Source organism: Eleutherodactylus coqui, chromosome 1 (assembly GCF_035609145.1).
Source record: "Eleutherodactylus coqui strain aEleCoq1 chromosome 1, aEleCoq1.hap1, whole genome shotgun sequence".
NCBI lineage: Eukaryota > Metazoa > Chordata > Amphibia > Anura > Eleutherodactylidae > Eleutherodactylus > Eleutherodactylus coqui.
Genome location: NC_089837.1, coordinates 456,923,680 through 456,950,766, shown reverse-complemented (window position 1 = coordinate 456,950,766; position 27,087 = coordinate 456,923,680). Strand labels below are relative to the sequence as shown.

The following is a 27,087-nucleotide window of genomic DNA, read 5'->3' as shown; positions in this document are numbered from 1 at the left end:
ATACGATTGCAAAAGAACAGAATTCACAGTTTGGCAAAAAAGGGAATGACCTGTCCATAAGGGCCTTTCACACGAGTGTATGCAGTTTTACGTTCTGTTGGCCGCACCGTAAAATCGCATGAACAGGTGATTTTCTGTGAAAAAATACATTGCCTCCCCGGAAAGCCTTTACTCGGCATAACTCCTCGGAATGACTTCAAAAGCCTACATAGAGGCACCTGTAAGCTTTTCACAGTGTTGGGCGCTGCTAAACTGCCTCCCCCTCCCTTTTTTTTTTCCAGCTCCCATAGGAGTCTGAGGGAGCCGCTGCCATATATTGGTCAAAAGAACGATCTTTTTACCCACCATATAATATCCGGCCCGTATTTCGGTCACTTATGTTCCATTTTTTACGATGCAACGTTTTAACGCAATGTAAATTCGCCCAAGTGAACAAATGCATTGGAAACCAATGGCTCAGATGGTCGCACACATCGGCCGGCTGTGAAAACGCTGATACACGTCCATGTGAATAAAGCCAAAGCAGAGGCATAACTTGAAGCTCCTGGGCCCCAATGCAAAACCTGTAATAGGGCCCCCAACAATAATGCTTTATTCATAGTACTGGGCTCCCTATATGGAGAGGAGAGGCCTTATGGGCCCCCTAAGGCTGCTGGGCCCGGGTGCAACCGCATCCCCTGCATCCTCTATAGTTACGCCCCTGAGCCTAAGGCTGCCATTTTATATTAAAAATACTGACCAGATAAACAGGAAGTATAATCATCGGGGTATTCTTTTAGGCAGAGACCTTTTACTATTTAATAACCCTGAGGTATATCGTAGTCAAATAGTTGATGACAATGTACCTAGTGGGCTGGAATAGTTGAGGAGCTATTGTCAACTTCACTGGTGATCTAGGACAATAAAGGGGTTATTGTCAGCATTCCTGGTGGTCTAGTATGATAAAGGCATTAGTCATATCTGGTGTCTAGTTTGCTAGTTACCTGCCTAGACTCCATCGATGTCTCTAACAAGAAGCTAAAAGTAATATACTAATTGTATTTAACCTTCTGTTGTATGCACCAATCAGATAGATGAGGGCAAGAAAAGAAGTAGAGAACTCTATAGCTGTGACCAAACTGCTGCAGAGTTCTCTGCTTAATCTGGCAGACCACAGTGAGATACTTGATCACAGTAAAGGAGAAGCATACATTTCCACCAGCAATGTACAATACCAGATGTAGCAAACACTAAAGTCACTTTTACATACAACGATTATATCGCTCAAAATTCACTCAAATGATGTCTTTTGAGTGATAATCATTGCGTGCAAATGCTACAATCGTTTACTTTTTGGCCGAATGATGATTTTTAGTTGAGCCTAAAATCCATTGTGCCGCTGGAGTGCTGATAGCAGGGACCGCATTCTTTGATTATCCACAAAAGCACTGATAACATTGTATTCAGCTGCAGTCCCAAGGCAGAACAAAAGAGCTGTATGCAGAGAACAGATAATCTGCTGTTCTCTGCATAGAGCAAAGGGAGCCTCAAAATCCATTGTTCCACTGGAGAGCTGATAGCAGGGACCGCATTCTGTGATTCTCCATGGAAGCACTGATAACATTGTATTTAGCTGCAGTCCCAAGGCAGAACAAAAGAGCTGTATGCAGAGAACAGACGACCTGCTGTTCTCTGCATACAGCAAAGGGAGCCTCATTTACATGCAAATTAAGCTAATAAACTACTAATCAGCATTAGTGCCCATTAGCAGCCTATGCAAAATAATCGCTCAAACTGTCAATCATCCTATCTTTTGACCGAATTTTGAACAATCATCTTTATGTGTAAATGGGGCTTAACTTGATGCTTAACACATTAAACGCACAGGTACAGCAAGATGTGCTCTATTAAGTGCCAATTTTGGCTGCATCTGTATGTGTGCCACATTGACATAGTTTTCAGAGAATGTTATTGTATCATCCGACTACACTGTAGGCATCTGACTGTATAAGGGACCTCATTTTTAACTTAGTTAGATTCTACATCTTGACTATTGTAAGGAATGCAGGTATCTTTCTATATATCCACTACACCGATGCCCCTTTAATATAGAATACATTTTAAACTCAACACTCTCATCCCTCAAACTGTCCACGGTTCTGCTCTGCCATATATCTCCTCCTCATCTCTGTCTACCACAGTACCCATACTTTATGTTAATGATGACCTCAGTCTAAATTCCTGTATAATCCAAACCTCCCACTCCCATCTCCAAGACATTTCCCAGAGCAGTACCAGTTCTCTGGAATGCACTACCCCAGACAATCAGGTTAATTCCCAATACCTACAATTGTAAGCTTACATTAAAGGTAATGTATCATCAGAAAATTACCTTTAATAAAAATCAAGTAATAAAAAAATTAAATTAAAATGCTATATAAAGCATGGTCCCAACTAGTGTACGAAACAATCACCTATTACAAGGATACGTGCATAATGACTACATTTATAATACACCAAAATGGGTTGGTATCATATTATAGATAAATATTATGACAAAAAGACAAACGAGTAAGGCACAAATAATATCACTTATAAAACTGCTATCCTGTCTGGTGTACAAAAAAGGACCTTATAAGAGCTGATGCAATATCACATTCATCATCACATTGTAAGGGTGCATTCACACGAACGTATATCGGCTCGGTTTTCACGCCGAGCCGATATACGTTGTCCTCGGGTGCAGGGGGGGGGGGGGATGGAAGAGCCAGGGCCAGGAAGTGTGCTCCCGCCCCCTCTCTGCCTCCTCTCCGCCCCTCTGCACTATTTGCAATGAGAGGAGCCAGGACGGGGGTGGGGCTAAGGTCCGGGAATTAGCCCCGCCCCCGCCCCGCCTCTCCCCATTGCAAATAGTGCAGAGGGGCGGAGAGGAGGCAGAGAGGGGGCGGGAGCACACTTCCTGGCCCTGGCTCTTCCATCCTCCCCCCCCCTGCACCCGAGGACAACGTATATCGGCTCGGCGTGAAAACCGAGCCGATATACGTTCGTGTGAATGCACCCTAAGGAGTACAGAGATTTTTTACCCTACTCCAATCAAAGTACTAACGACCACTTGTCCGTGAGTGAGTGAGTGAGTAAGTGAGTTGCATGCTCCGCCCCTGATCACATGATGGTGATGTCATCACGGGTCCTTCAATACTTTGACATACTCCAACCGTCATCACAGGTCCTTCAGTGAGTTACATGTGATGATGTCATTCAGTATATTAAAAGTGGCGCCACCAACAGAAATGCTGGTACTATAAATAATACTAATAACTAGCATTTTAATATCAATGACCCTTCCTGATCCAAGGAATATTAATTTTCTTAGGAATCAAGTGTAATGTAGATAATTAGCCCAACAGTGTTTTATCATATGACGTAAGTGAAGGACACTTGTTTATTTAAACCCCGCCAGACTCATTGATTTCATACAACAGATCCATCTACATTCCTTTTTGAGAATCCTCTGATCTAAATCTCCTTTATGAGAGGGACGCATCCCCTTCATAAGGGCAGCTTCAGACGAGCGTATGCACAAATACACTCACCTCAGTGCCGCATATTGGTGCAGTGAATGAGGTTGATTTGTGCGTGTATTAGCACATAGTATTGTACTTTTTGCGCATGGAAGGCCTGTTTACATGTGTGCATGACACACTCCCACCTTAATTTAAAAGGCTATTTAGCCTAATGCTGTCCACATGTATTCTTTTTACTACTGAGTTGTGAACTGCACATTTGCGCAACTCCCATAGACTTCTATCGGGCCTTTGGTGCGCAAGGGAAATGGAGCAGGTCCTATTTTTTTGCAGGCACAAAAAATGGCCTCTGTTCTCTGCGTATTGTGTGTATATATTTTGTGTGCGCAAACATCTCATACCACGCTGACAGAGAAACTCCAGGACTTTGGCTCACTGTCATGATACTCCCACACACGTCTCACAATGGCTGGGTTTTTTTTGTGTTTAACCTTTTGCAATACAATTTTGCATTCAGGGTTTCCTAGGGGGTTTTCTTTTTCTGCCATTATACAATGGCGCCATCTGCTGGCTAGAGCCAGTACTGCGGTATGGGACATGCTGTAGAGGCCCCTGACAACAAATCGATCAGTAACATACAGTAAGAATACCATGTCGGACGTCTTCCGACATCGGAGCTGTACAGCCTTCAATCATAATGTCTTCAGATGTCAAACAGTGGATTGGAAAGGGTTAATGTTTCCTAAATAATCAAAAATCTTCCTCCTCAATTGACTTTTGGTTTTGCCAATGTAGTTTTTTTGGAGATGTGCAGGTACACAGAAATATTCATCCATATGTCCTATTTTTCCTCATGCAACTTTATGTATGCTACTCCATTAATATAAAAGATGCTTGGACCATCGTACATGACAAGCACGTCACTCCTCTTTCTTCAAAACTCTAAGTTCACGCAAACAGGGCCCTGACTCCTATTGGTCAACATGTTTCTCAGTCTAAAAGTAATGAATCACCTTTATTTTTTACTAATTAAAACCAGATAATTAAACATTTTCCAGTTTTCTAATCAGTTTTTTAAATTTACTGTAGATTTTTAAATTCTATTGCCTTTATATGACTATAGAGCGGCCATCTTGCCCGATCTGCATTTAACAGCATTATGAGCATGTAGGGTGGCTTCACACACAGCCGTCCGGCACTTCTGCCCAAATACGCAGTACAGAAAAAAGAAGGCAGGTACGCAGGGTCCTCGGCCACTGCAGGGTCAGATTCCGCTGCGGGCTCCCACTTGCAGAATCCAAGCCGCCTGTGGACATGAGGCCTAAACGTTCTCAGTGGTTTTCCTGCTGCGAGTTTTCCTCTGCCGGCTATGGCCCATGTAAAGCTGGCCCTAATGGGCCATATACACACTGGGCAGGAGTTGACCTGTTAACTACTATGGGAGAGTGTTGTGGGCATGCTCTGTGACCTGGCAGAGGTCATTTCACAGAGAGTTGGAACAATAAGCAGTAATATCACCTATTGTCAATGGTAGATCCTGTGTTAAGGCCCATTTACACAGGACAAATGTCGGGCAAATGATGCCCGACACTTGTCCTTGTGTCCCTGTGCTCCTGCAGGGAGCTAGCAGAGCAGGCTGGTTCACGGAGCATCCAGCAGGGGGGCGGGGCAGTGCAGGAGATTTCTCTCCTCTCGCTCCCCGCCCCCCATCCATTGCGATAACACAGCGGCCGTTGGCTACTGAACATCCGCTGTTTAAACTGAACGATGAGCAATCAGCTAACGATGAGCGATCAGCTGATAGTCCATCGTTTATGCAGCATAAAAGAGCAACGATAAAGCTGATCGCTCATTGTTCAGTTTAAATAGCGGATGTTCAGTAGCAAACGGCCGCTGTGTATCTCAATAGAAAGGGGCGGGGGAGCAAGAGGAGAGAAATCCCCTGCAATGCCCCGCCCCCTGCTGGCCGCTTCGTGAACCAGCCACCTCTGATAGCTCCTGTGCAGGAGGACGGGAGCCAGGAAACACAGGAACGACTGTTGGGCATTGTTTGCACAACATTCGTCCCGTGTAAAAGGACCTTTATCCATATATAGGTGTTACCTTTTATTGTAATCCTGCTTGTAATGATAATGAGGTGACTGCTGAAAAGTTTTCTCTATAGAACAAGTAGCATTATTAGGCTTTATGATCAGTGCAAAAAATGCTGAATTTTAGGATTCTTTAAAAATATAGATCATAACTGAACATTTAAAGAAAAAAATCATCAAAATACCTTTAACATAAAAACTGGATTTATACCACAGGTCCTTTTCTGATGAAGCCTTCCCTTTAATACTGCATGTCTTTTGCCTGTACATGTATGTAATCTTTTGTAAAGTGCTGGAGAACATGTTGGCTGTGTATAAAGATTAATATTATAGGTATTTCTGCATAGATATACATTTATGTAATCTTGTAATTGAAGGTAATCTCTATTTGGTAAATGAGCGGTTTGCGGTTTGGACTTTGTCACGGGTCTCCATGATATAAATACAGCTGTAGGGTACGAAAACAGATAAGGCTTGTATTGTATATTGAGCATCTATTATAACTGATAAGAGCCAGGTCTTTAGAACATACAGATTTGATCATATAATAGGTGAGTGGGACACAATATTGTCTTTGGAAGTGACCAACTAATAAATAATCCTTATTTGTATAGCGCCAACTTATTAAAACGTAGTCAACTGAGTATTATAAAAGAAGTTAGAAGTTGCCAAATTCCACCCAGTTGTTAATACACCATAAATCATACTACAGAATAACCATATATTTCAAACTCCCTACTTCATCTATGGGTCTTTAAGACTATAAAATGCCAGAATAACTATTTATGACATGTTGTAAATTGAGATTAAAGCTGTTTGTATCTCATCCATTTATGGGTGAATGCAGACGGCCGGGTCAGATCCTGCAGCGGGATGTGACCTGTGGCTCACCTCCTCTGGAGTCTTCTCTCTGCTTTGCGATGCCCCGGCTGCCGCACAGAAATAGGACATGCTGTAATTTGTTTACTGGGCGAGTTTTCACGCGGTAATATCTCGTCTATCTGCATAGGATTGAATGCGCAAAATTCTGTGGGAAATTTCGCTGTGGAATTTTTCGCCCGTGTGCATTCACACTTAATCTCATTGCTTTCCCAGTCCTGGTTACACTACAGTCTTTTCTATACCCCCTACTACTTTTGATACAGAGGATAATGCATGCTTACTAAGCATGCTTAGCAATTAGAGATGAGCGAGCACCCAAATGCTCGGGTCTGCGTTATTTGAGTCGAACTTTTCGTAAAATTCGAGAGCTCTACTCGAGTAATGAACCCCATTGACTACAATGGGAGACTCGAGCAATTTTGTATGTGGGACGCGGGTGCCGAGCTTTTTTTTTTTTTCTTGGTTCCTGTGTTCTCTCTCTCTCTCTCTTTCTCTCTCTCTCTCTCTCTATCTCTCTCTCTCTCTCTCTCTATCTCTCTCTCTCCCAGACAAAAAATTTGCATACCTGCGGCAACGGCGTCTGCCCTCTCGTGTCTGCCCGTTTGTGTAGGCATAGCTTATAATGTGCATCCCCTTCCCCTCCGCCTCCCCGCATGGTAGAGAACACTATAAATTTACGGGATAAAACGTAGCCTATGTCCTTCATCAAGATGCAAGCTATCTCCCTGCCAAATTTCATCCAAATCGCTTTTGCGGATTAGCCGTGAAAAGGTAACAAACAGACAGACGGACAGGGTTACGCCACATTTATAATATTACTATGGATATGTGTTCTCATTTTGGTAGTTGCAATCTTTTATTGTATTGTGGCCACTTCAGCAGAACTGTATGGCTGGCCACAGCGTCCCCTTGACAGCTACCACGTTTTTTGTTCAGGGTTCTTCTAGTACGTTATGTATGAAATGGGAATCGGTTGTATTGCGAAAAAAAAGTAAAATCACTCATGATTCCCTCCATAAATCAAAGTAGAGAGCCACTCTGGCACACCAGGTCTACCATGAATAGATGGTTGGATGTCCTATATAATCCTCATGTAGCAGACACTGTAGAGGGGATGAGCATCTAAAAGATACTTCCCCTGGAAAAATTAGCCAGTCCGGTTACAATTAGCTGATTGTTGCAGCAAATCCCATATTAACCCTTTCCAATCCACTGTCTGACCTCTGAAGACATTCTGACTGAAAGCCGTACAGCTCCAATGTTGGAAGACATCCGGCAGGGTATTCTTACTGCAGATTACTGGCCGCTCTGTTGTTGGGGACCTCTCCAGCATGTCCCATACCTCAGTACTGGCTCTAGCCAGCAGATGGCGCCATTGTATAATGGCAGAAAGAAAAAGCCCCCTAGGAAAACCCTGAATCCAAAATTGGATTGCAAAGGGTTAAAGGGATTGTCTGTATTGTGAAGGCCCCCTTTACCAAATAAATTCAATTGAACATTACTCTACAAACATACCTCACTGCACTTCATTGGCAATGGGAAAGCTTCAGAAAAGAGGTATTTGATTATTTTATCTGTCCTAATAACCAATCTTAGGGCCCTTTAAGGGTGCTTTCACACGGGTGGGATTAGTCCGCAAGACACACCTCTAAGTTGTACAGAGCAAAAATACGGCAATTATAAGCGCTAATGAAGATTTATGTATACTTCCATTGGCATTTGTATACTGAAGTTATAGCTGTAGGATTGTGGCAAGCATTACTTATAGGCAAGAATTAACCCATAATTCAGTGCAATATTGAACACTAGATGCTGCACCAAACTGCTAAGTCCAACACACAAGACACAGGAGCATAGGAAAAAGAATTTCATTAGAACTCAAGATTGCTAAAAAAAAATCTTTCAAAACCTAGTATGCAGCGTCCGTATAAGCCGGTTCATACAATCTGGTAATATTACATTTAGACAAGCCAATGAATTAGCATAAAAATATAGAAGTAGTCAGTCCTTATATATGTAATAACTCAATCCCAATATGCATAAAGAAAATAAGGAGGACTACAAATATACCAGCAGTGCGTTCCTGCATATTGGGATTGACGTATTACATATATAAGGACTGACTACTTCTATATGGTTTATGCCAATGCATTGGCTCGTCTAAATGTAATATCACCAGATTGTGTGATCCTGCTCATACGGGCGCTGCATACTAGGTTTTTTAGCAATCTTGAGTTCTAATGAAATTCTCTTTCCTATGCTCCTGTGTCTTGTGTGTTGGACTTAGTGGTTTGGTGCAGCTTATATTTATACACACAGACTTTATTTGTGATTAAGGTTGTTTCCCTTTAGGGCGCTTTCAGACGAACATAGTAGTCACGTTCACACATCCTGGCTGCGGGCTGCGTGCTTTCAGGCTCCCATAGGAGTGTATGTAAAGCGCGCAGCAAAGATGGGTCAGGTCCTACCTCTTGTGCGCTACATGCTACATGCAGCATGTCCTATCTTTGTTAGGTGCGCACCGAATCGCACACCTAACATTCTCTCATGTGAGCGCTTCTATAGGAGCGAGGCCTTATTGTGTTGAACACTATATGCTGTTATCCAGAATGCATATAATGCCATGGTATGGAGCTGCGACAGAGGCTTATAAGACCAGCACACAGCCGCCGCACATAGCTCTACCGAATTCTTAATCTAGTAACATGCTCAAAAGAATGCTGTTGACAATATCCACTATGTGAAAAAGTATATACAGTATCCCTCACTTTAGGGGCAATATAAATAATTTTCCCAAAATTGAAAAATTGACACAAAGGGAGTGGGCAATGCTAAGTATTATGAGAAATGATATATGTCACTTTGTTAGATTAAATATACTATCTGGGGACATTTTTTTAAAGCCTGTAGCATAACAAAAGGAGCCATACTTCCCTTCCCTGCTCCCCCACTAGTCATGTTCCTCCGGTGCCCAGTCCTCTGCTGGTCTTCACTTCCCCTTCAGGGAGCCAGCAAATATGTCACCGATACCAGGTTCATGTGACCGCTCTCTTCAGCCGGTGATTGGCTGTAGCCACATGTCCTGGCGTTGGAACATTATCGCCCTGCAGCCGCAAGTGAAAACCAGTGGGGAGCCAGGCTGCAGCAGAATGGGGGCAGCGGGGGACCAGAAAAGGGGAGCATGGCTTCTTATATGTTCATATAGCATGGTGAGCAGGTTTTGGAAGAAAATATGTCCCTGGACAACCCCTTCAAGATTAGATCTTGAATTTACCAGAAGCCTATACTCCAGAATGGGTTTTGAGATATAAAAACAGGATTAAGCTAGTATTAAACAAAAGCTCTGTCTCATCATATGTAACCTTCTGTTTCAATATGACTAAGGGGGGCTTCACACAAGCGTATTTGTGCACACAATATCCTGAAAATAGAACCATTGATTTCAATAGGGTCATTTTCACCAACGCACGTGAAAAAAACAGCTTGTTCTATTCTTGTGCACATGTGTGCACCAAAGATCCCCATAGAAGTCTATGGGATGTGTGCAAATATGCACTAAATTGTGCAATACGCTGCACAATTCTACGGGGAAAAAGGAGCACATCTGGAGCTCATTAGAATAAATAGCCTTTCAAAAACATGCTGTGGGCATACCCAGCGTCCATGTCAACTGGCCTGTAAGTGCCAAAAATACAGAAATATACGAAAAATGTTCGCCAAAGCATAAAGCTCATGGTGCAAATGCTTTGTGCTTACACAAGTGGTTTTGCTCATACGACCGTGAGAATGGGCCCTAAGTTGTAACCTATAATGTATGCTGCCTATACTATTTCCCTTGTTTACACTTTCACCCTATGAGGAGATTGCATTGTCTTGTAGACATGTAATTATTGCTTATATAGTGCAGTAAAATGTAACACTTACACAGCAGTACACCTGTACAGTAAAAAATAATTTATTGTTACACGTTACCCTCTATGATTATTTTTGTCTCTTCACAGAAATGCTGGCATTCCTCCAATTTGTACTTTCATTGGTTTGTTTCTGCAGTTTCAACAATATAAAATTACTATAGTTTTATGGGGCAGACGCCGCCAGATATAAATTATTACATTTTTATCTAAGGTGTGTGTGAGAGTCTTAATTTTAAGGTAATACGAATAGGATATGGCATTACCAGCCTACAGAAGCCAATAAATGGGTCTCTGTGTTTTATAGTTGACCAAGCCCAAAATGTTCATCTGTATATAAGGTCTCACCAAAGGTTGATGAAGATAGAGCTGGTTCTGTTAGAAGCTGTTCTCCATTCCAACTCATCATTCTTTCATTACCTTTGTAAGAAGAAATAATGCCAACTCAAAGCTTCCGTGCATCCTCTAAATCTGGAGCTAAAAACTTCAGTTCTTCTTCTTATTCACCAAAGAACGCATGCGGATTCAGCATGAGCTCTTACCGGAGGGGTCCAAGCCTTGGTAGCAGCAGAAGCCTTTACAATGTAGGCTCAGGTGCAAGCAGAATCTCAGTTGGAAATCCTGTGAGGAGCTTAAATGTGTTTGGTGGACGTGGTATTGGTGGTGGTAGTTCAAACATGAGCTTTAGGTCTAGTACTGGATATGGGGTTGGAGGTGGACTTGGTGCAGGATTGGGTATGGGTGGAGGATTTGGTGGTTACGGTATTGGCTATGGTTGTGGATATGGAAGTGGAGCTGGTTCAGCTGGTATCACCCCTGTTTCTGTGAATCAAAGTCTGCTGACACCACTAAATTTGGAGATTGACCCAAATATACAAAGAGTAAGGAAAGAAGAGAAAGAACAGATCAAGACCCTCAACAACAGATTTGCCTCCTTCATTGACAAGGTAATATATAGTTTCATATAGTTACAAAGGGATAAATCCTAAATGCAGCCTGTAACCATTTTCTTTGCTAACTTCCAGGTCCGGTTCCTGGAACAACAAAACAAAATGCTGGATACTAAATGGGCACTCTTACAAGAACAAAAAACCGTGAAAAGTTATCTAGAACCCCACTTTGAGGCTTACATCCACAATTTAAGACGACAACTTGAATGTCTTGGTGGGGACAGAATAAGATTGGAAGCTGACCTTAAGAGCATGCAAGATATGGTGGAGGATTTTAAGACAAAGTAAGTAAAAATGAGCTGCGATAATCCTAAAACATGATGTCCATAACTTAATGGTACAAATGGTATGAATAACAATGGATGCTGTTATAAAAAAAATGTATCTTTTGATTTTTCTTGATAGGTATGAAGATGAAATCAACAAGCGCACCACCTCTGAGAATGAGTTTGTTGTCCTTAAGAAAGTGAGTATATAAAGTAAAGGTTGGCACATTGCATGGTCATTGTATACGAAAGAAAAAAAATGGATAACTCATGTATTTGTTGATGATAATGGTCAACATTTTGAATGTTCATGTCCTTGTTTTTCTCACTTATCACCTTCTGAAGCATTACAGCATATAGATAACCATGCACAGTTCTTCACCTTTGTACTAATGTTATTTACTTGAACCGAAATATTTTTGGACTGTTCTCAAGGGTTTGTGGTTTCCTGTAACAAGTTGTTAGGGATCACTTGTCTTCTAGGTCTACAATCAGGACATAATCCGAGATGTGAACATTGGGAGGAGTTGGCAGGGCATGTACTCTAGGTAGTGGTTGTTGGGCATCAACAAGCCATCCGGGTCAAGAGCAGTCAACTGAATGTGTGCCTAGTTTCAATTCTGATCTGAGATACTTTCATTTATGTATTTGCTGTACAGGAAATGTTGGACCATTGTTCTCTGAGTCGATTTGTCATGAAAATAGGATAACTATTAAATCCTTCAATTACTGGCAAGAACTTTACTGCTCTGTTCTTGCTGATACATGTATTCGTAGCTCGTGTGATTTCCATAGTAACATTGAGTAGCAGGCTTTATTCTATAGACCAGAAGCATTGATCAAACAATTCTTTTACAGTTGGTACATGCTATCAGTATGTGATAAATGACTATTGACAAGTTCTATTTATATACACATGACTACATTCTCTAGCGGTTTCAAAAGATCTAGTTGGCCTATGTAACTGCAGCCTCGTCTTACTGCTCAGATGTGCGCCGTGTACGAGGCCGATTTGTGAAATGTGTGACTTTAATTTTACAATTTTGTTTTTCACAAACCATACTACAACCTTTAACAAAATTGAGTTTAAGATTCTTCATTTATAACCTGAAGAAGTCCATCATTTTAACATTTCATGGTAAATTGGTCCAAGTCTGATGGCATTAAGACATACAACCTACACTAGTTGTATTGCCTAATTATCTGATGTCAAACTGACCAATGGGAATGATTTTTTTTATTTCCACTGAAGTAATTGGTAAATGATGATATATAAATGACAATGTTCTTCTGGGTTGGCTTTAAGTCAATCCTCCAGATTGTTGACTTATGTTCTATGCCTCTTCAGTAACTTTGCCAATATGGTCTATAGTTCCAATTATGGCCCACACCTTGGTCGCTTCAACATTATAACATATAACCTCTTTGATTTAGGATGTGGATGCTTCCTTTTTGAACAAAACAGAACTGGAATCAAGAGTAACATCACTGACAGATGAAATCAACTTCCTAAGAGAAATATTCCAAATGGTAATACTTCCGCATATATTAGCGCTCTGTAAGAAAGACCCACCATAGCATATCTAATTGACTCTTCAAAACAGATCACTAACCCTGTTATCATATCTTATAAAACTTAGCTTCCTACAAGTGATATGAAGTTGTTGGACCTCTCCATAACTTGAGAGATATCTCTTAAATTCTAAAAGCACTGTGACTGGTTTTGTTGTTTACTGTAATGGGAAGCAACAGTACACCTAAAGGTGTTAGCCTACGGTCTTAGTCACATGTAACTTCTAGAGTCTTGCAAAATATTACAGACTAAGAAAACCATGAAAAAAGTTCCATCAATAATCTATTATTGCTTCTTCGGGAAGATCTCATGAAGTATTTTCTGTTTACTATCTTATTTTAGGAGATTGAGCAGCTCCACGCCCAGATCTCAGACACTTCAGTTATAGTATCCATGGATAACAGCAGAGACTTGGACATGGACAGCATCATCGCTGAGGTCAGAGCTCAATATGAAGACATTGCGACCAAGAGCAGATCAGAGGCTGAGTCCTGGTATCAAGATAAGGTGTGTTTCTTCAGCTTAATACAATAACCAAAGCTATGGACAATTCCTTTCATGATGGTTTGAACTTCATATTCTTTGAATGGTGGGCTATGGCTCCATATTTCTTTATATTAATAGATTTGTATTCCTTATGTTCTTCTTTTCAGTATGAGGAACTGCGTATCTCCGCTTCTAAGCATGGTGATGATTTAAGGAACACCAAAAGTGAAATTGCTGAGCTAAACAGAATGATTAACAGACTAAAGGGAGAAATTGAGAATGCAAAGGCACAGGTACCATTATTATAATTTATCTATACAATATACTGCAAAATTGGTAATGTAATAGTCAAACAGCCATGAACATATTGTACACAGTCCACAATGACAAATCATACACTGATGTTATGAACCTAATAGCATGGTTTAGTCTGTACAAACTACACATTTACAAGTTCAATGAGTTGGTGGGAGTAAGAATATTGCTTCTAGGGGAGCATATAGTTGCTCCATAATGTACACCGTAGTGTATATCTTGCACTGATATAGTCCCGGTATACACAAATGTCTTGTAATGTATGAGATCTTAAGAATACTATTTCTAAAACTCTTCTCTTACATCCTTAAAAGAGAGCCAAGTTAGAAGCTACTATAACTGAAGCCGAGGAACGTGGTGAAGCTGCTGTCAGAGATGCCAAAAATAAACTTTCTGAATTGGAAGATGCTCTACAGAAGGCCAAGCAGGACATGGCTCGTCAACTGCGTGAATACCAAGAATTGATGAATGTTAAACTGGCTCTGGATATTGAGATTGCCACCTACAGGAAACTGCTGGAAGGAGAAGAGTGCAGGTATGTAGGAAGGTTACTGTTTGACTAAAATGAGGTTGCTCTAACTATTGTAACTCATTGCTAATGTAGTCCCCCAGCATTAAAGAATCTGTTGTGAATGTAGCAGCAAAACTCATCTTTCTGTCCAGCTGCCACACCAATGCCTCCACCCTGTGTCGGTCACTGCACTGGTAAACCCCTCCAATATAGAATACAGTTTATACTCATCATAATGCTCTCCACAGTGCTGAACCGCCCTATATATGTTCCTCATCTCTGTCTACCACCCTACACTAACTTTCTCCAGAAGCAGAACCTCACTCTTCCATATTCAAGACTTTTCTCAAGCTGCACTAGTTCTCTGGAATGCGCTACTCAACAAATCAGGTCAATGTCCAACATCCACAGTTTTCAGGGTGCCCAGGGTTAACACATCTTTTTGCCAGCCCTATCACATTCCCTAATTTAGCTCTTCAATGTTTACCTCCCATTCTGAATTATTCTTCAGAACCTGATCCCTCTCATCCACAGCCGTTACAACCTAATGCACTTCATCTCTGTGCATACACAGACACTGACTGGATGGGTGCTATTTAAGGGTAACTATAGTCAGCTGAAAATGGCTACTCCTAGGCACTAAGAGAAAAACTTAAACTGTAAAGGAAATAGAGATAAGACAGAGTGCAGGTATAGTGTCCCTTTAAATGTCATAAAAATTCCTAAAATAATTTAAACTTAAAAATATAATTTTGGCCCTCACAGCCTCTAAATAAGCTTCACATGTTTCCATTTATTAGATTTCTAATTTCAACTTAAGAAATAGCTTGGAGGGGTTGACATTGTTTTGGAATTTTGGTGCAGCCTTCATTATTTTGTCTCATATGCCAAATTTGGATGAAGTAAGCCTTTGTGTAAATAGAGTGCTGCATATTATATGATTTATCTATCTATCAACAGTAATAAAAAGAACTTTCACCACCCAATGGGAATACATTTCCCCATACAGTATGATGTGATAGATGATCCCTATACTCCACATTATCTAAAGTTTGACAGTTCACCTGATATTCTCTTCTGTAACTTGCAGAGTTAGTAAAATAGTTTAAAATCACAGAGGCTCAGACCGAGGCTCTTAATATTTTTGGATCCTACTTTGCCTTCATATATGGAGCTACTGGGTTATTCTTCAGTTATTTTTAACTCAGTATCTCTTGTTTATTGGCAGATTGTCCGGAGACGGCGGCCAAGTCAGCATCTGTAAGTATCACTCCACATATCACAGTCACCTTTTGCCATTTCTTGAGAAGACATAGAGTAACTTCATGTTTTTGTTCTTCACAGCGGTGGTGAGCTCCAGCACTGGAGGAATCCTTTCAGGCTTCGACAGCGCAGGTGGACTCCACCATGGTGGATCTGGATTCAGCTCCGGCAGTGGAAGGAATGTCATGGGAAACAGATTTAGCAGTGGAAGTAGCTTCAGCACCAGTTCTGGATTTCCCAGTGGCGGGTTACATAGTGGTTCTGCTGATCATGGTACAAGCGGTATGCTCAGCCCTGGAGGCTACACCTCTGGTGCAAGCAGCTCAAGTGTTAGTATTGTCAGAAAAACCACATCGACCACAAGAAAAGCCTAAACTTGTAAGGTTTAATGTGCAACTTTCTTATTTTGTGCTTCCCTGTACTTTCTTACACTTAACCAACCACCCCTTTAAAGTAAGGTAATACTTACCTTTACTTGATGTCCTTGACTGCCATCTAACAATATTCCATGCACTAATAATGTGGTGATATAAGTCAAGTTTTTGAGCTGTAAAAGATGAGAACAATTGTTTTAGACTTTACTAATAATTAGATCCCTAAAACAGAATGCTACTGTAATACCTAAAGAACAATTCTCACTAAATGTATCAAAGGCGTAAGTTGAAGCCCAAGAGTCCCAATGTAAAATCTTTACCAAGGGCCTCCACCTATTGTGCCATTTATGCTGGTGCCTTATGTGCCTGGGTGCAACTGCTACCTCTGCACCCTTATAGTTACGCCCATGATATCAATAGTCTGCATTCTAGGATCATTACAATTCATAATGTCCCATTTTGCACAAGCTTTGCATTTCTAATAATGCATTATTGTCTTATATCTACCACATTTCACTTGCATATACTAGCACCATCCATTTAAGCATGGGCCACAACCTTTCTGTAAAGCTATAGTCTATCATACATTCTTTCATGAGTAGGCCATTTTTTAGAAGCCAAGATTTCATTTGTACTTGTACTATGCTACAGAATTTACCATGCAAGTAGATTAGAGAATATGCATATACTATATAGATCAGTGCAAACGGACTAAGAAACATCATTTTGTTCCATTATGTGTACAGTCATGCAAAATTGCTGGAATATACTGAAATATGTTTGAAACTTCCTGAAATAAACCATTTTCTGCTTTTCTGACTCAAAATCCTGTAGTTCTTTGCTTATTTAATCGCCGGCAGTTTTGGAGGAGCTCTGTTCATTCTGCAGGAAAAGGATGTTAAAGTTTGGGAGGAACAGAGCTTCTTCTATTTTAAACGGCTGTAGCTCTGGTTTTGTCAGGGCTGGAGTTACAACCATTTGGAAAGGGGAGGGGGGACCAGGGCAGTAGGGAAGATCTGTGATTCTCTTATATAACTACCTGTCACAGGGGAGGGGTGACATGAATTTCTGTTCATGTTATGACCTCTCCCCCAATCAATCAGAAAGCATATTTGGTCTCTGATTGTCACATATGGGTTTTTTCCCATAAAAGGAGTGAAATGATGAGGACTTGTTCATCTAATCACTTCTCTACGCTGTTTAACTCCATAGATGCTGCAGTCATTTCTGACCATGATATCATAATATCTAAATGTTTTTACAGAAAAAAATGTAAAAACCTTTTTCCCCTTACACAAGGCTTTAAATATGGAAACAATGAAAAGAACAAAAACACCCTACACAAAATGGGTATCACCACAGCTATAACAACCTCTACTATAAAATATTGCATTATTTATCGGGTAAAGAAAATTCCATTAAAAAAAATACCAAAAAGTTCCAAATAGTTGTTTTCTAATCCTCTCACTTAGCCTACAGCGGAATGGAAAATAGCAGCAATGTAGTACTGAGCTAAAATGCACCTGCTACCTTCCCTGACATGTTTCAGCTGGCTAGGTGTTATCAAGGGAAAGAACTGGGCTATAGTGAAACCATGGCCACATTGACAGCTCTTAAATGACATGTAGCTGGTAGAGATGAGCGAACGTGCTCGGCCACGCCCCTTTTTCGCCCGAATACCGCGATTTCCGAGTACTTCCGTACTCGGACGAAAAAATTCGGGGGGTGCCGTGGCGGCACGGGGGGTAGCAGTGGGGAGTGGGGGGGAGAGGGAGAGAGAGAGGGCTCCCCCCTTTTCCCCGCTGCTACCCCCTGCACCGCCATGCCTCTCCCCGCCCCCCGGCGCCCCCCGAATCTTTTCACCCGAGTACTGAAGTACTCGAAAATGGCAGTACTCGGGTGCGTAAGTACTCGAAACGAGTACGTTCGCTCATCTCTAGTAGCTGGGACAAGTAATGCAACAACTAATGCAAATCGAATGCATAGTTTCACCCAATAAGGCAACACTACCCATACTAACCACGGATGATGTGCAGCACAGTCCATCAAGTGAGATAATTCCCTCATACCCAATCTAATAGTGCCTCTGCCGCATGCTCAGTAGTCATTGGATGTATCAGGAACCAGCATTAGACAGCCCATGCATGTTGTTTCAGGCCTAATATGTGCAGTAAGGAAAAGACGCTACTTATAGTCAGGGTAAAGGAGATCTCTCTGTATATATGAGACAGGTGAAGTGCCTTCCTGCCTGTCAGATACAGTGATGGGTACCCAACTGATGCTAATAAAGGTACTTACACAGCAAGCAGAACCATACACAAGCCCTTTACTCTACAGTTGATATATTGTCTGATGGTGTATGCCTTATTGGTGAATTTGGCAGATTTCATATCATGGGGCAAAATGTACAATTACTACAAGGGTAAGAGCCCACATGTGATCAGACATTGCTACATGTTACATGTGCTGAAAAAGGGCTTTGCACTAGCATGTTTCGTAGATTGGGACCCCTTCTTTAGGTGACACTTGGATGTCTTGTAATAACATGTTTCAAATCGGCAAAGATAATAGGCCAGTATTTCTTCAGAATATTATGTACTTGTCTGGAGTATCCATCATATATTCCAATACACCTAATTGTTTTGCTTTTGGGAGAAAGTCTTCTATAGGACTTTTGAGAACATGGGTTGGATATACTTTTCTCTTAAATTTGACAAATAAATCACATTCCTTTTTAACCCTTTCCAATCCACTGTCTGACCTCTGAAGACATTATGATTTCAGGCTGCACAGCCCTGATGTTGAAAGATGTCCGTCTGGGTTCTCTTACTGTATATTGCCAGCCTCTCTGCTGTCGGAGCCTATCCAACGTGTCACCTCATGCAGTACTAGCTTTAGCCAGCATATAGCGCCGTTGTATAACAGCAGAAAAAGAGTAAACCCCCTAGGAAAACCAGGACACAAATTGGATTGGAAAGGGTTAAGCCACACGTCATCATAGCATTTTCTTCTGGAATGTAGGTATTGCCCTATAGTTATACCCTTACGTAAGGGAAGTGGATGGTGACTGTCCCAGAGGAGGAAATTATTAGTTGCTGTAGATTTGTGGAAAATATCCTTACTGACCCTACCTCCTGGGTGCAGTGTGATTAGTAAATCAAGAAAATGCACAGTAGATTCATGGACCTCAAATCTGAATTTCATGCCAATGAAATTATGATTAAGTTTATCCATAAAGGCATGAAAATTGGTGACATTCCCATCCCACATGATGTGTCTGTTAAATACATCTAATTCCTCAGAAAAGACAGGCATAGCCTCCCACCACCATAGGAACTGGTTAGCATAAGTAGGGACACAAACTGTTCCCATGGCGGTGCCACGTGTTAGCAAGACGAAGGTTCCATTAAATAATCAGTAATTATGTCTTAGCAAGAAGTGGTGTGGATGCCCAAGAAATTCATTATGTGCATACTGACTATTGAGTACCCTGTTTATACAAGAAATACTGCTTCAATGTCTAAATAATGTCTGATATTTGTATATAGATTCTCAATGTCCACATTTGCTAATAAGGCATTTTTTGGGTCACTGATATCATTAGTTCTTCAGATGGTATCATTAGTATCACATAGGTAAGATGCTAAGGGTGCTTTTACATGGGACAACCTGCCAGGCATTAGATGCCCAACCGGCCATCCCAGTGAAAATCATTCCTCTGCTTTTAAACAAGAACGAGCATCGCTGACTGTGCTCACTGACTAGAGTTGGAACAGATGGGGATCTTCTGGCTCACCCACCTCCATTCACAGTAAGCAGGCAATCGTTCATGAGTGAACAACTGCCTGTTTACTTTGAAAGATCTGTCATTCAGTTTTCTGCATGTAGACACTGAACAACTTATGAGAAATGAAACATTTTTGTTCATTGTCCAATTGCTGCACTTATACCAAATGATTATTGTTCCATGTAAAAGCACCTTAAGGAAGTATCAAATACTCTATTGATATAGGTACGGGCATGTTGGGTCAGATTATCATTCCCCAACACAATAGGTCTGCTATGGACAGGTATAATTTTTTTGTATAATTTAGGCCCCATTTACACTGATAGATGATTGCTCCAAAATCGCTCAAATGACAGTTTGAGTTACAGTTTTGAGCGATCATCTTTGTAGTGCATGTATGGCCTGATGTGGTATTGGGACCGGGAGTGTACTAAAAAGGTACAGTATCCTTGGTAAGAGCACCATTTTAATACTGTGGATCCGACCTATCTAGGATAGGTAGGGGCCTTCCCATTTTAATAGGTCTTGCTTAAGCTTCAGGAAAATGGGTTCGTAGTACCACCTATAGATAGAATCTACATTATTTGTTAATTTGATTCCAAGATAGGGTAAATAAGTAGTGTGGACAGAATAGTGTGAAATCTGAAATTAATATCAATGACTTTCTGAATGGGGGGGGGAGGACATTTCAGTGAAGAATTTCAGATTTTGATTGGTTAATTTTAAGGCCTGAGGCCATCTCAAATTTTCCCAAAACCGACAATAGATTGGGAAGAGAGGTTAGGGGTTTTGTCAGGGTCAGGAGAAGGTCATCAGCAAAGGGGCACATTTTTTAATTTTGCGAATCCACAGGGACCCCAAATATATTAGAGTTATTGTGTATAAGCACGAATAAGGCTGGGGAGAGTGGGCACCCCTGTCTAGTGCCTCAAAGTATATTAACAGGATTGGGTCTGGTAGAGGGGATCTTCATCAAAAGTTTTTAAGTACATTATATGATACATTAAATAGCACCATTTAAAAATACAACTCGTCCCACAAAAAAACAAGCTTTCAGACAGCTATGTTGATGGATAAATAAAAGAGTTGTCATTTTTTAAATGTGGGGAGGAAAAACTGAAAATGAAAAAAAAGGGCCACGTGGTTAAAAAGGTATTCCCAAGATTGGTGTCTTAGAGGCTTCCACATCTAAAGCTATCAATCTTTGTAAATACGCTTACTTTTCAAAAATGAACTGCTCTTCATTAATCACTCCCCTAAATATCTCGTCCTCATTTTCTGTTTATCTTTTGTTGCTGCTAGAGATGCTCTCCAGCAGTTCTGTACTCAGCAGTCAAGCACTCATAGCTCCCTCTCCCAATTGTTCCATTCAATGTCTGTCTCAGTGTAAAGGATAACCACTCATGTGCAGCCTTCCCATCGTCAGTACAAGACAAGTATTTTCAAAGAACACCTTTGTATCTCTGCACGTCTTCGCTATCCCCTGCAGTGAGTAAGCATCGCTTGACTGTGTATCTGCTGCAGCCGAGCGTGTGCCAAAGATGCGAAAGAATCACCATGAAAAAAATTAAAAATGTTGATTGATACTTGCTGCTTCTGGGTCATATAGTTTGTGGCATCACGTGGTACATGAAGAAGGACAGACCTGTTTGCTCTCTGCAATTAAAGTCTGCGTAAAAAAACACATAAGAAATTCGACAAGATGTTCCATAAAAGAAACGCAACAAAATCCGCACTAATTGACAAAATCCGCAACTCTACTACGGCCTGCTGACATGTGTATTATCCCTTAAATCTTCTATAACCCTTTCTAGGAAGGGTGTAGTTTCTCATTTCCAAAATCTTTATATAATTTCCATGCCAATAGAAATACCATATAAGCAATATCAGGGATCCTACCTCTTCTTCCACCGTTCTCTAGTCTTTGTAAAACTTAGGATTTACTTGAATTTTGGACATCCTTAGATGGTAGCTGTCAAATGGTTTTCAATTTTTCTATGTTAATTTCCCCTCTGTGGATAATCTCGGTTAGGATTAGAGATGAGTGAGCATACTTGTCTGAGCTTGATGCTCACTCGAATATTAGGGTACTCGAGATGCTCGTTACTCAAGACGAGCACCAAGCGTTACTCGAGTCAATTCCATTTCCTTCCCTGCATGTTTTGTGCCATTTTCTGGCCAATAGACATGCAGGGAAGGCATTACAACTTCCTCCTGTGACGTGCCAGCCCTATCCCAACCCTGTGCAGTGAGTGGCTGGTGAGATTAAGTGACCGCAGAGTATTTAAAGCGGTCCTGCCCGCTGCTCGCCTCAGACACACGCTAGCAGAGATTAGGGAGGGTGCTGCTGGTACTATAGGGAGAGTGTTAGCGTCTTCAAGAACCCCAGCGGTCCTTCTTAGGGCCACATCTGACCGTGTGCATTACTGTTGTGGCTGCTGGGAGCAGTTTTGCATAATTTTTCTTTTTTCATCTCGAGCTGTGCAGGCTATAGCGTTCTCAGTCTGCAGTCAATACAAGAGTATAGGGGCAGTACTTGTGAGGCAGGGATAGTGGTAGTGTAGAATCCTGTCTACAAGAACCCCACCGGTTCTTATTAGGGCCACCGTGTGCATTACTGTTGTGGCTGCTGGGAGCAGTTTAGCACCAAAAAAAATGTTTTTCATCTTGGGCTATAGTGTTCTCAGTCTGCAGTCAATTATACAGAGTATAGGGGCAGTACTGGTGAGGCAGGGACAGTGGTAGTGTAGAATCCTGTCTACAAGAACCCCCCAAAAAGCTCCTTCTTAGGGCTACCTGTGACCGTGTGCCTTTTACTGCCTGGCTGCTCATCTCTAGTTAGGATCGTGCACCCTCCGAATTTCATCACACTCTCCAACCTAAATACATTGCCAAAACCTGAGATCCTAAATAACATTAAGTTATCCTCAGTATTGGAAGAAGAAGACATCACCTGAAGATGAGTGTAAGTATGTGAGTCAAGTGCATCAGATTTTTCCTTGAGTTGTTAAGGTGCCCATACACATTACATGGAGCATGGGCCTCATACTTTAGTTTAGAATTTTAGTCCATGAATAAAGTAAGAACCCAACTTTGTTCAGACTGATTTGTATTTAAATCAAAAGGAAGGCAACTTTCATCAAATGCTTTAGATACTCACATTTTCAACAACCGCGTTTCACATTGAATTTTGTGAAGTTCTTAGGCCTCAAACATAGTATACACAATAAAAGATTATTTAGGTCAGCACTTCCCAATAGAAATCCATGGGTGCATGTTAAACCATGGCTGCAACATACAATAGAGGCAGAAACCAAAAATGGCAACAGCACTCAAAATACATTTGCTATCAGAAATATACATACCTATAATAAATACAATAACTAAAATAAATAATGCAAGGTTCTTGGTATATAATTTGATCAAATCATATTGGCCCATCTACCAACATCCAGGTGACCAAGCTATCAGATGGGTCCTAATGCTAATGCCAGGTGGTTTAATCTTAACCTGGAAAGGATGGGTACCTACCTATAAGAATGCTTCTTTCTTGGGATTAAGCCTACAAATAAAACCAGGGAAGGTAGGATACCATTTATATGATCCAATAGGAGGGATAGAAGGTAAATGGGCGGTGGGCGTGCATGACCAGGTGGAGGCAGCCACAACTCCACAATATTTGTAGAAAAAAGGATAAAATAGGTCAGCACTACCCAATAGAAATCCATCTGAAACCTTTGGTTACCTGGATGTTGGTAGATGGGCCAATATGATTTCATCAAATTATATATCAAGAACCTTGCATTATTTAATATGGTTAGTGTATTTATCATAGGTATGTATATTTCTGATAGTAAATGTATTTTGAGTTCAGTTGTCACTTTTTGGTTTTGCTTACAAAGTATACACAATGTCTGTGTGGCTATACAAATAGGACTGCAGCTTCTTAATAGAGTCATAGGTCCTTCTGTGCTGTCAGATGGCGCTTATAAAACCTTATTATTGAGATATTCTACTTTAAAAGTGATACTTCTAGTGCACACTGGTACATTGAGTGAGGAGACCACTGGATGGTAAAGAACGTATTATTATAATGACACTGGCTGTACACAAAACATTAGAACTGGACTTCACCTATAGCAGTCACCTTTCCTGGGTTCAGACAGTGTCTCCTCGTAGTCAGATACCCACAGGACTTACAGGAGGGCCAAATTATGTAACAATTGGATAGCCGAATGAGTAATACTATCAGGCATGTATCAACACTAGTAGGTAACAAAGATGCAAGAACAGGACTAACCAATAGAAGACAGGAAAAGAATGATGATGGTACAAATAAATGATGGTGATGGTAGTCATATAATGAAGCAGCTGGGTGACGGTGAACAGATAATAACAAAACGACAATAACTGACCCCAACTCTAGCTTTCCCTAAATGCTCCCCCCAGTTATCCCTGGTTTCTGACCCTAACACCAGAAAAATATTGCCTAAAGATATCCTTAATGGAAACCCTATCTGAAATACTGACCCTGATAAATAAGAACAGAGGAGCAAAAAAAATCTACCTGAACTAAATATTAAGATAATACAGATGAAAACAGGAAAACAACAAGACTAACATGCAAGAACTAGAGTACACATAACAAAATGTACAAAACTATACTGACAAGATGCAAAAAGTAGACTACAAAAAGAATGCTAGAAGCATACCGGGAATACTGGATTAAAATTCACATACAGTAGCCTACGCTATAACCAGCACATTTCAGAAGCCAGAAATATTGGTACCAAAATCCACACCATTTGATGTCGATTTAATTCGATTTTTTCCGCTGTGGAAAATCCACAGCAAATCCGCTATGTGTGAACATACCCAAAGAGAGGCTAACTATTCAGGAGCTCCTCTCCAAACGAGCCTGGGCTGCAGCAGTGTGGTCAGCTGACCCATTCTAATGGATCAGCTGTGGGACAGTTGCATAGCAACTGCCCTAATAACAAATTAGAAGACAGAATACAACAGCAGATCTCCTGCGGATCATAACATATACGATACATAGAAAGTTACGTAGAGAGAGACAGTTGAAAAACTCAGCAGAAATCTAAGAGGCATGTAATTAAAATAATCTCTTTTTAGCACTAATTCATGTGCAGTAGTCTTAAAAAGATTGTTCAGGATTGAGGTGTTAGTGTGACTAGACATTGAAGTGAGTCATGCATTTGGTGGATTAATGGCACTTAGGATGTTCAAAGAGAACATAGCGCAGTTTGACTGAATGACAATAGAAACATCTGACATGTTTGACAAGAGAGAAAGATATGTATAAGGGGTGTTTAACCCCATAAGGACCACCCAAACGCTTTTGACAGCTTCCGTTAAGGGGCTTTATTCTAATACACCATTTATTAACAGGCTACATCAAAAGCCTGGCATGAGTCTCCTGTGTTGGGGTGAGTGTCGCTTGGCTGTTGGATTACAGCCTGGCACCTGCTCAAACAGCGGGGACTGGAGAAACCTCTGATCCCTGTTGTTGAAGCCTTTGCATGCCTTAGTTAGTGTGACCACATTGTGTAAAATGCTTACAAAGGGAGGTGGCTTTTTCTCTCAACCATCAGATCCCCGTGATGTGATCATGGGGTCCCGATGGGTTGCTATGGTACTCGGAGGATTGAATATGACCTCTGGGTTTGCCAGCTACGGTAACTTATGAAGCTCAGCCTTTGACTGAGCTTCATAGGCTTTGTAATATACTGCTACAGTGAAATCATAAAATTTGGTGATATTCCAGTTCCCTAGTGGGATAAAAAAATTAATTAAAAAAATAATTCAAAAATGGTAAAAAAAAATAAAAACATCAAAATCTCACCTCTCCCCCTTTAGGGTGAAGTCAGATGAGCGTTTTTTTGCGCGCAGCTATGTGTGCAAAAAAAGCGCGTCTAATAGAACCATTGGTTGCCTATGATGTGTTTACATGTCCATCTTTAGAGTCGCAAAATCTTAGCGCAAAAGATAGAACATGCATGCATCAGCAAGGTCCGTGCTGCGCATAAAGATTCCTCACGGGGAGTCCCCTCATCACTGAACACTGTGACAGCACTGTCACAGTCTTCAGTGATAATGGGACTCCCTGCGGGGATGAAAGAATCCCCTGCCACAGCTGTGGCAGAGGATTCCGATCTTCTCCTATTGCTTTCAATGGGGCCGCCGCTGCAGCTGGCCCCATTGAAAGCAATGGGCTGCAGGCAACCGCGACATTGATTTTCGGGGAAGGGCTTGAAATATAAGCCCTTCCCTGAAAATCATCCACAGCTTGTGTAAAAAATAAAAAATATATATACTCACTTTACACCGCTGTCAGGGCTCGGCGAATCTTGTCGCTTGGCGCCCCAGCACTATTCTGAAACTCTATCAGCAGGCGGGGATTTAAAAATTCCCGCCTCCTGAAAGGGCTGTGTCTGATTGTCTGAGCACTCAGCCAATCACAGGCAGCGCTGAGCCATTCATTGAATGACAGCTGAGCGCTGCCTGTGATTGGTCCCAGCACTCAGCCAATCAGAGGCAGCATTCAGCTATTCATAATTGCTGTGGGCAGGGGAGCAGCAGGAGAGCAGAGTAGCCCATACAACAGCTGATTTATGGGGGCGGGGGAGCAGCAGGGAGCTTGGTAATCAGCCGTTGGACAGGCAGCCAGTGGCTCCTGCTATGGAGCCAACAGTGTGTTAAAGATAGCAAGTCCGCTCCATAACAGTGCCCAGAAAACAGCTGATTAGTGAGTGAGCTCTCACATTTGAGGGCTACATACCAGAGGGAAGGAGGAGGGGGAAGGAGAAGGAAGGAGAGGGAGAAGGATCTGCCTGTATGGTGTATATATTTGTTCCTAGTTATGCACAAATGTATACATCACACATAACCATAATGAGACATTCTCTGCAGGGTTCCTGGAAAGTTGGGAGACAACTAATGGAATCCTCATTATATTGTCACTCAGCTCATCCAGAATCCTGAATGCCAGCTACAATGGTATGCAAGCATTTATACCACATGGATTGCTTTAAATAGTCAAACATGGCATTCAGGGCTCCTGGAAAACTGGGTGACAAGTAATAAGATCATCATTACATTTACGCTCAGCTTTCCTGGATCCTGAGTTGACAAGTCGTATATACTTCATTCTGA

At 41.3% G+C, this 27,087-nt stretch overlaps 1 protein-coding gene across 1 annotated transcript; it reads left to right on the top strand.

Annotated features, from left to right (window-relative positions):
• Positions 1-10,823: 10,823 nt before the first annotated feature.
• On the top strand, positions 10,824-16,682 carry LOC136605954 (keratin, type II cytoskeletal cochleal-like). The gene is made up of 9 exons (XM_066588988.1): positions 10,824-11,333; positions 11,412-11,620; positions 11,742-11,802; positions 13,037-13,132; positions 13,518-13,682; positions 13,829-13,954; positions 14,291-14,511; positions 15,716-15,747; positions 15,832-16,682. The coding sequence occupies exons 1-9, from the start codon at positions 10,824-10,826 to the stop codon at positions 16,122-16,124; spliced, it is 1,713 nt and encodes a 570-aa protein (XP_066445085.1). The 3' UTR covers positions 16,125-16,682.
• The last annotated feature ends 10,405 nt before the right edge of the window (positions 16,683-27,087 follow it).

Bases quoted from the DNA above. Each gene is read 5' to 3' on its own strand.
- LOC136605954 (XM_066588988.1), top strand. From the start codon at position 10,824: ATGCCAACTCAAAGCTTCCGTGCATCCTCTAAATCTGGAGCTAAAAAC. The intron at 11,803-13,036 runs GTGAGTATATAA...TCTTTGATTTAG, and splicing joins AGTTTGTTGTCCTTAAGAAA to GATGTGGATGCTTCCTTTTT. The intron at 14,512-15,715 runs GTATGTAGGAAG...GTTTATTGGCAG, and splicing joins CTGGAAGGAGAAGAGTGCAG to ATTGTCCGGAGACGGCGGCC.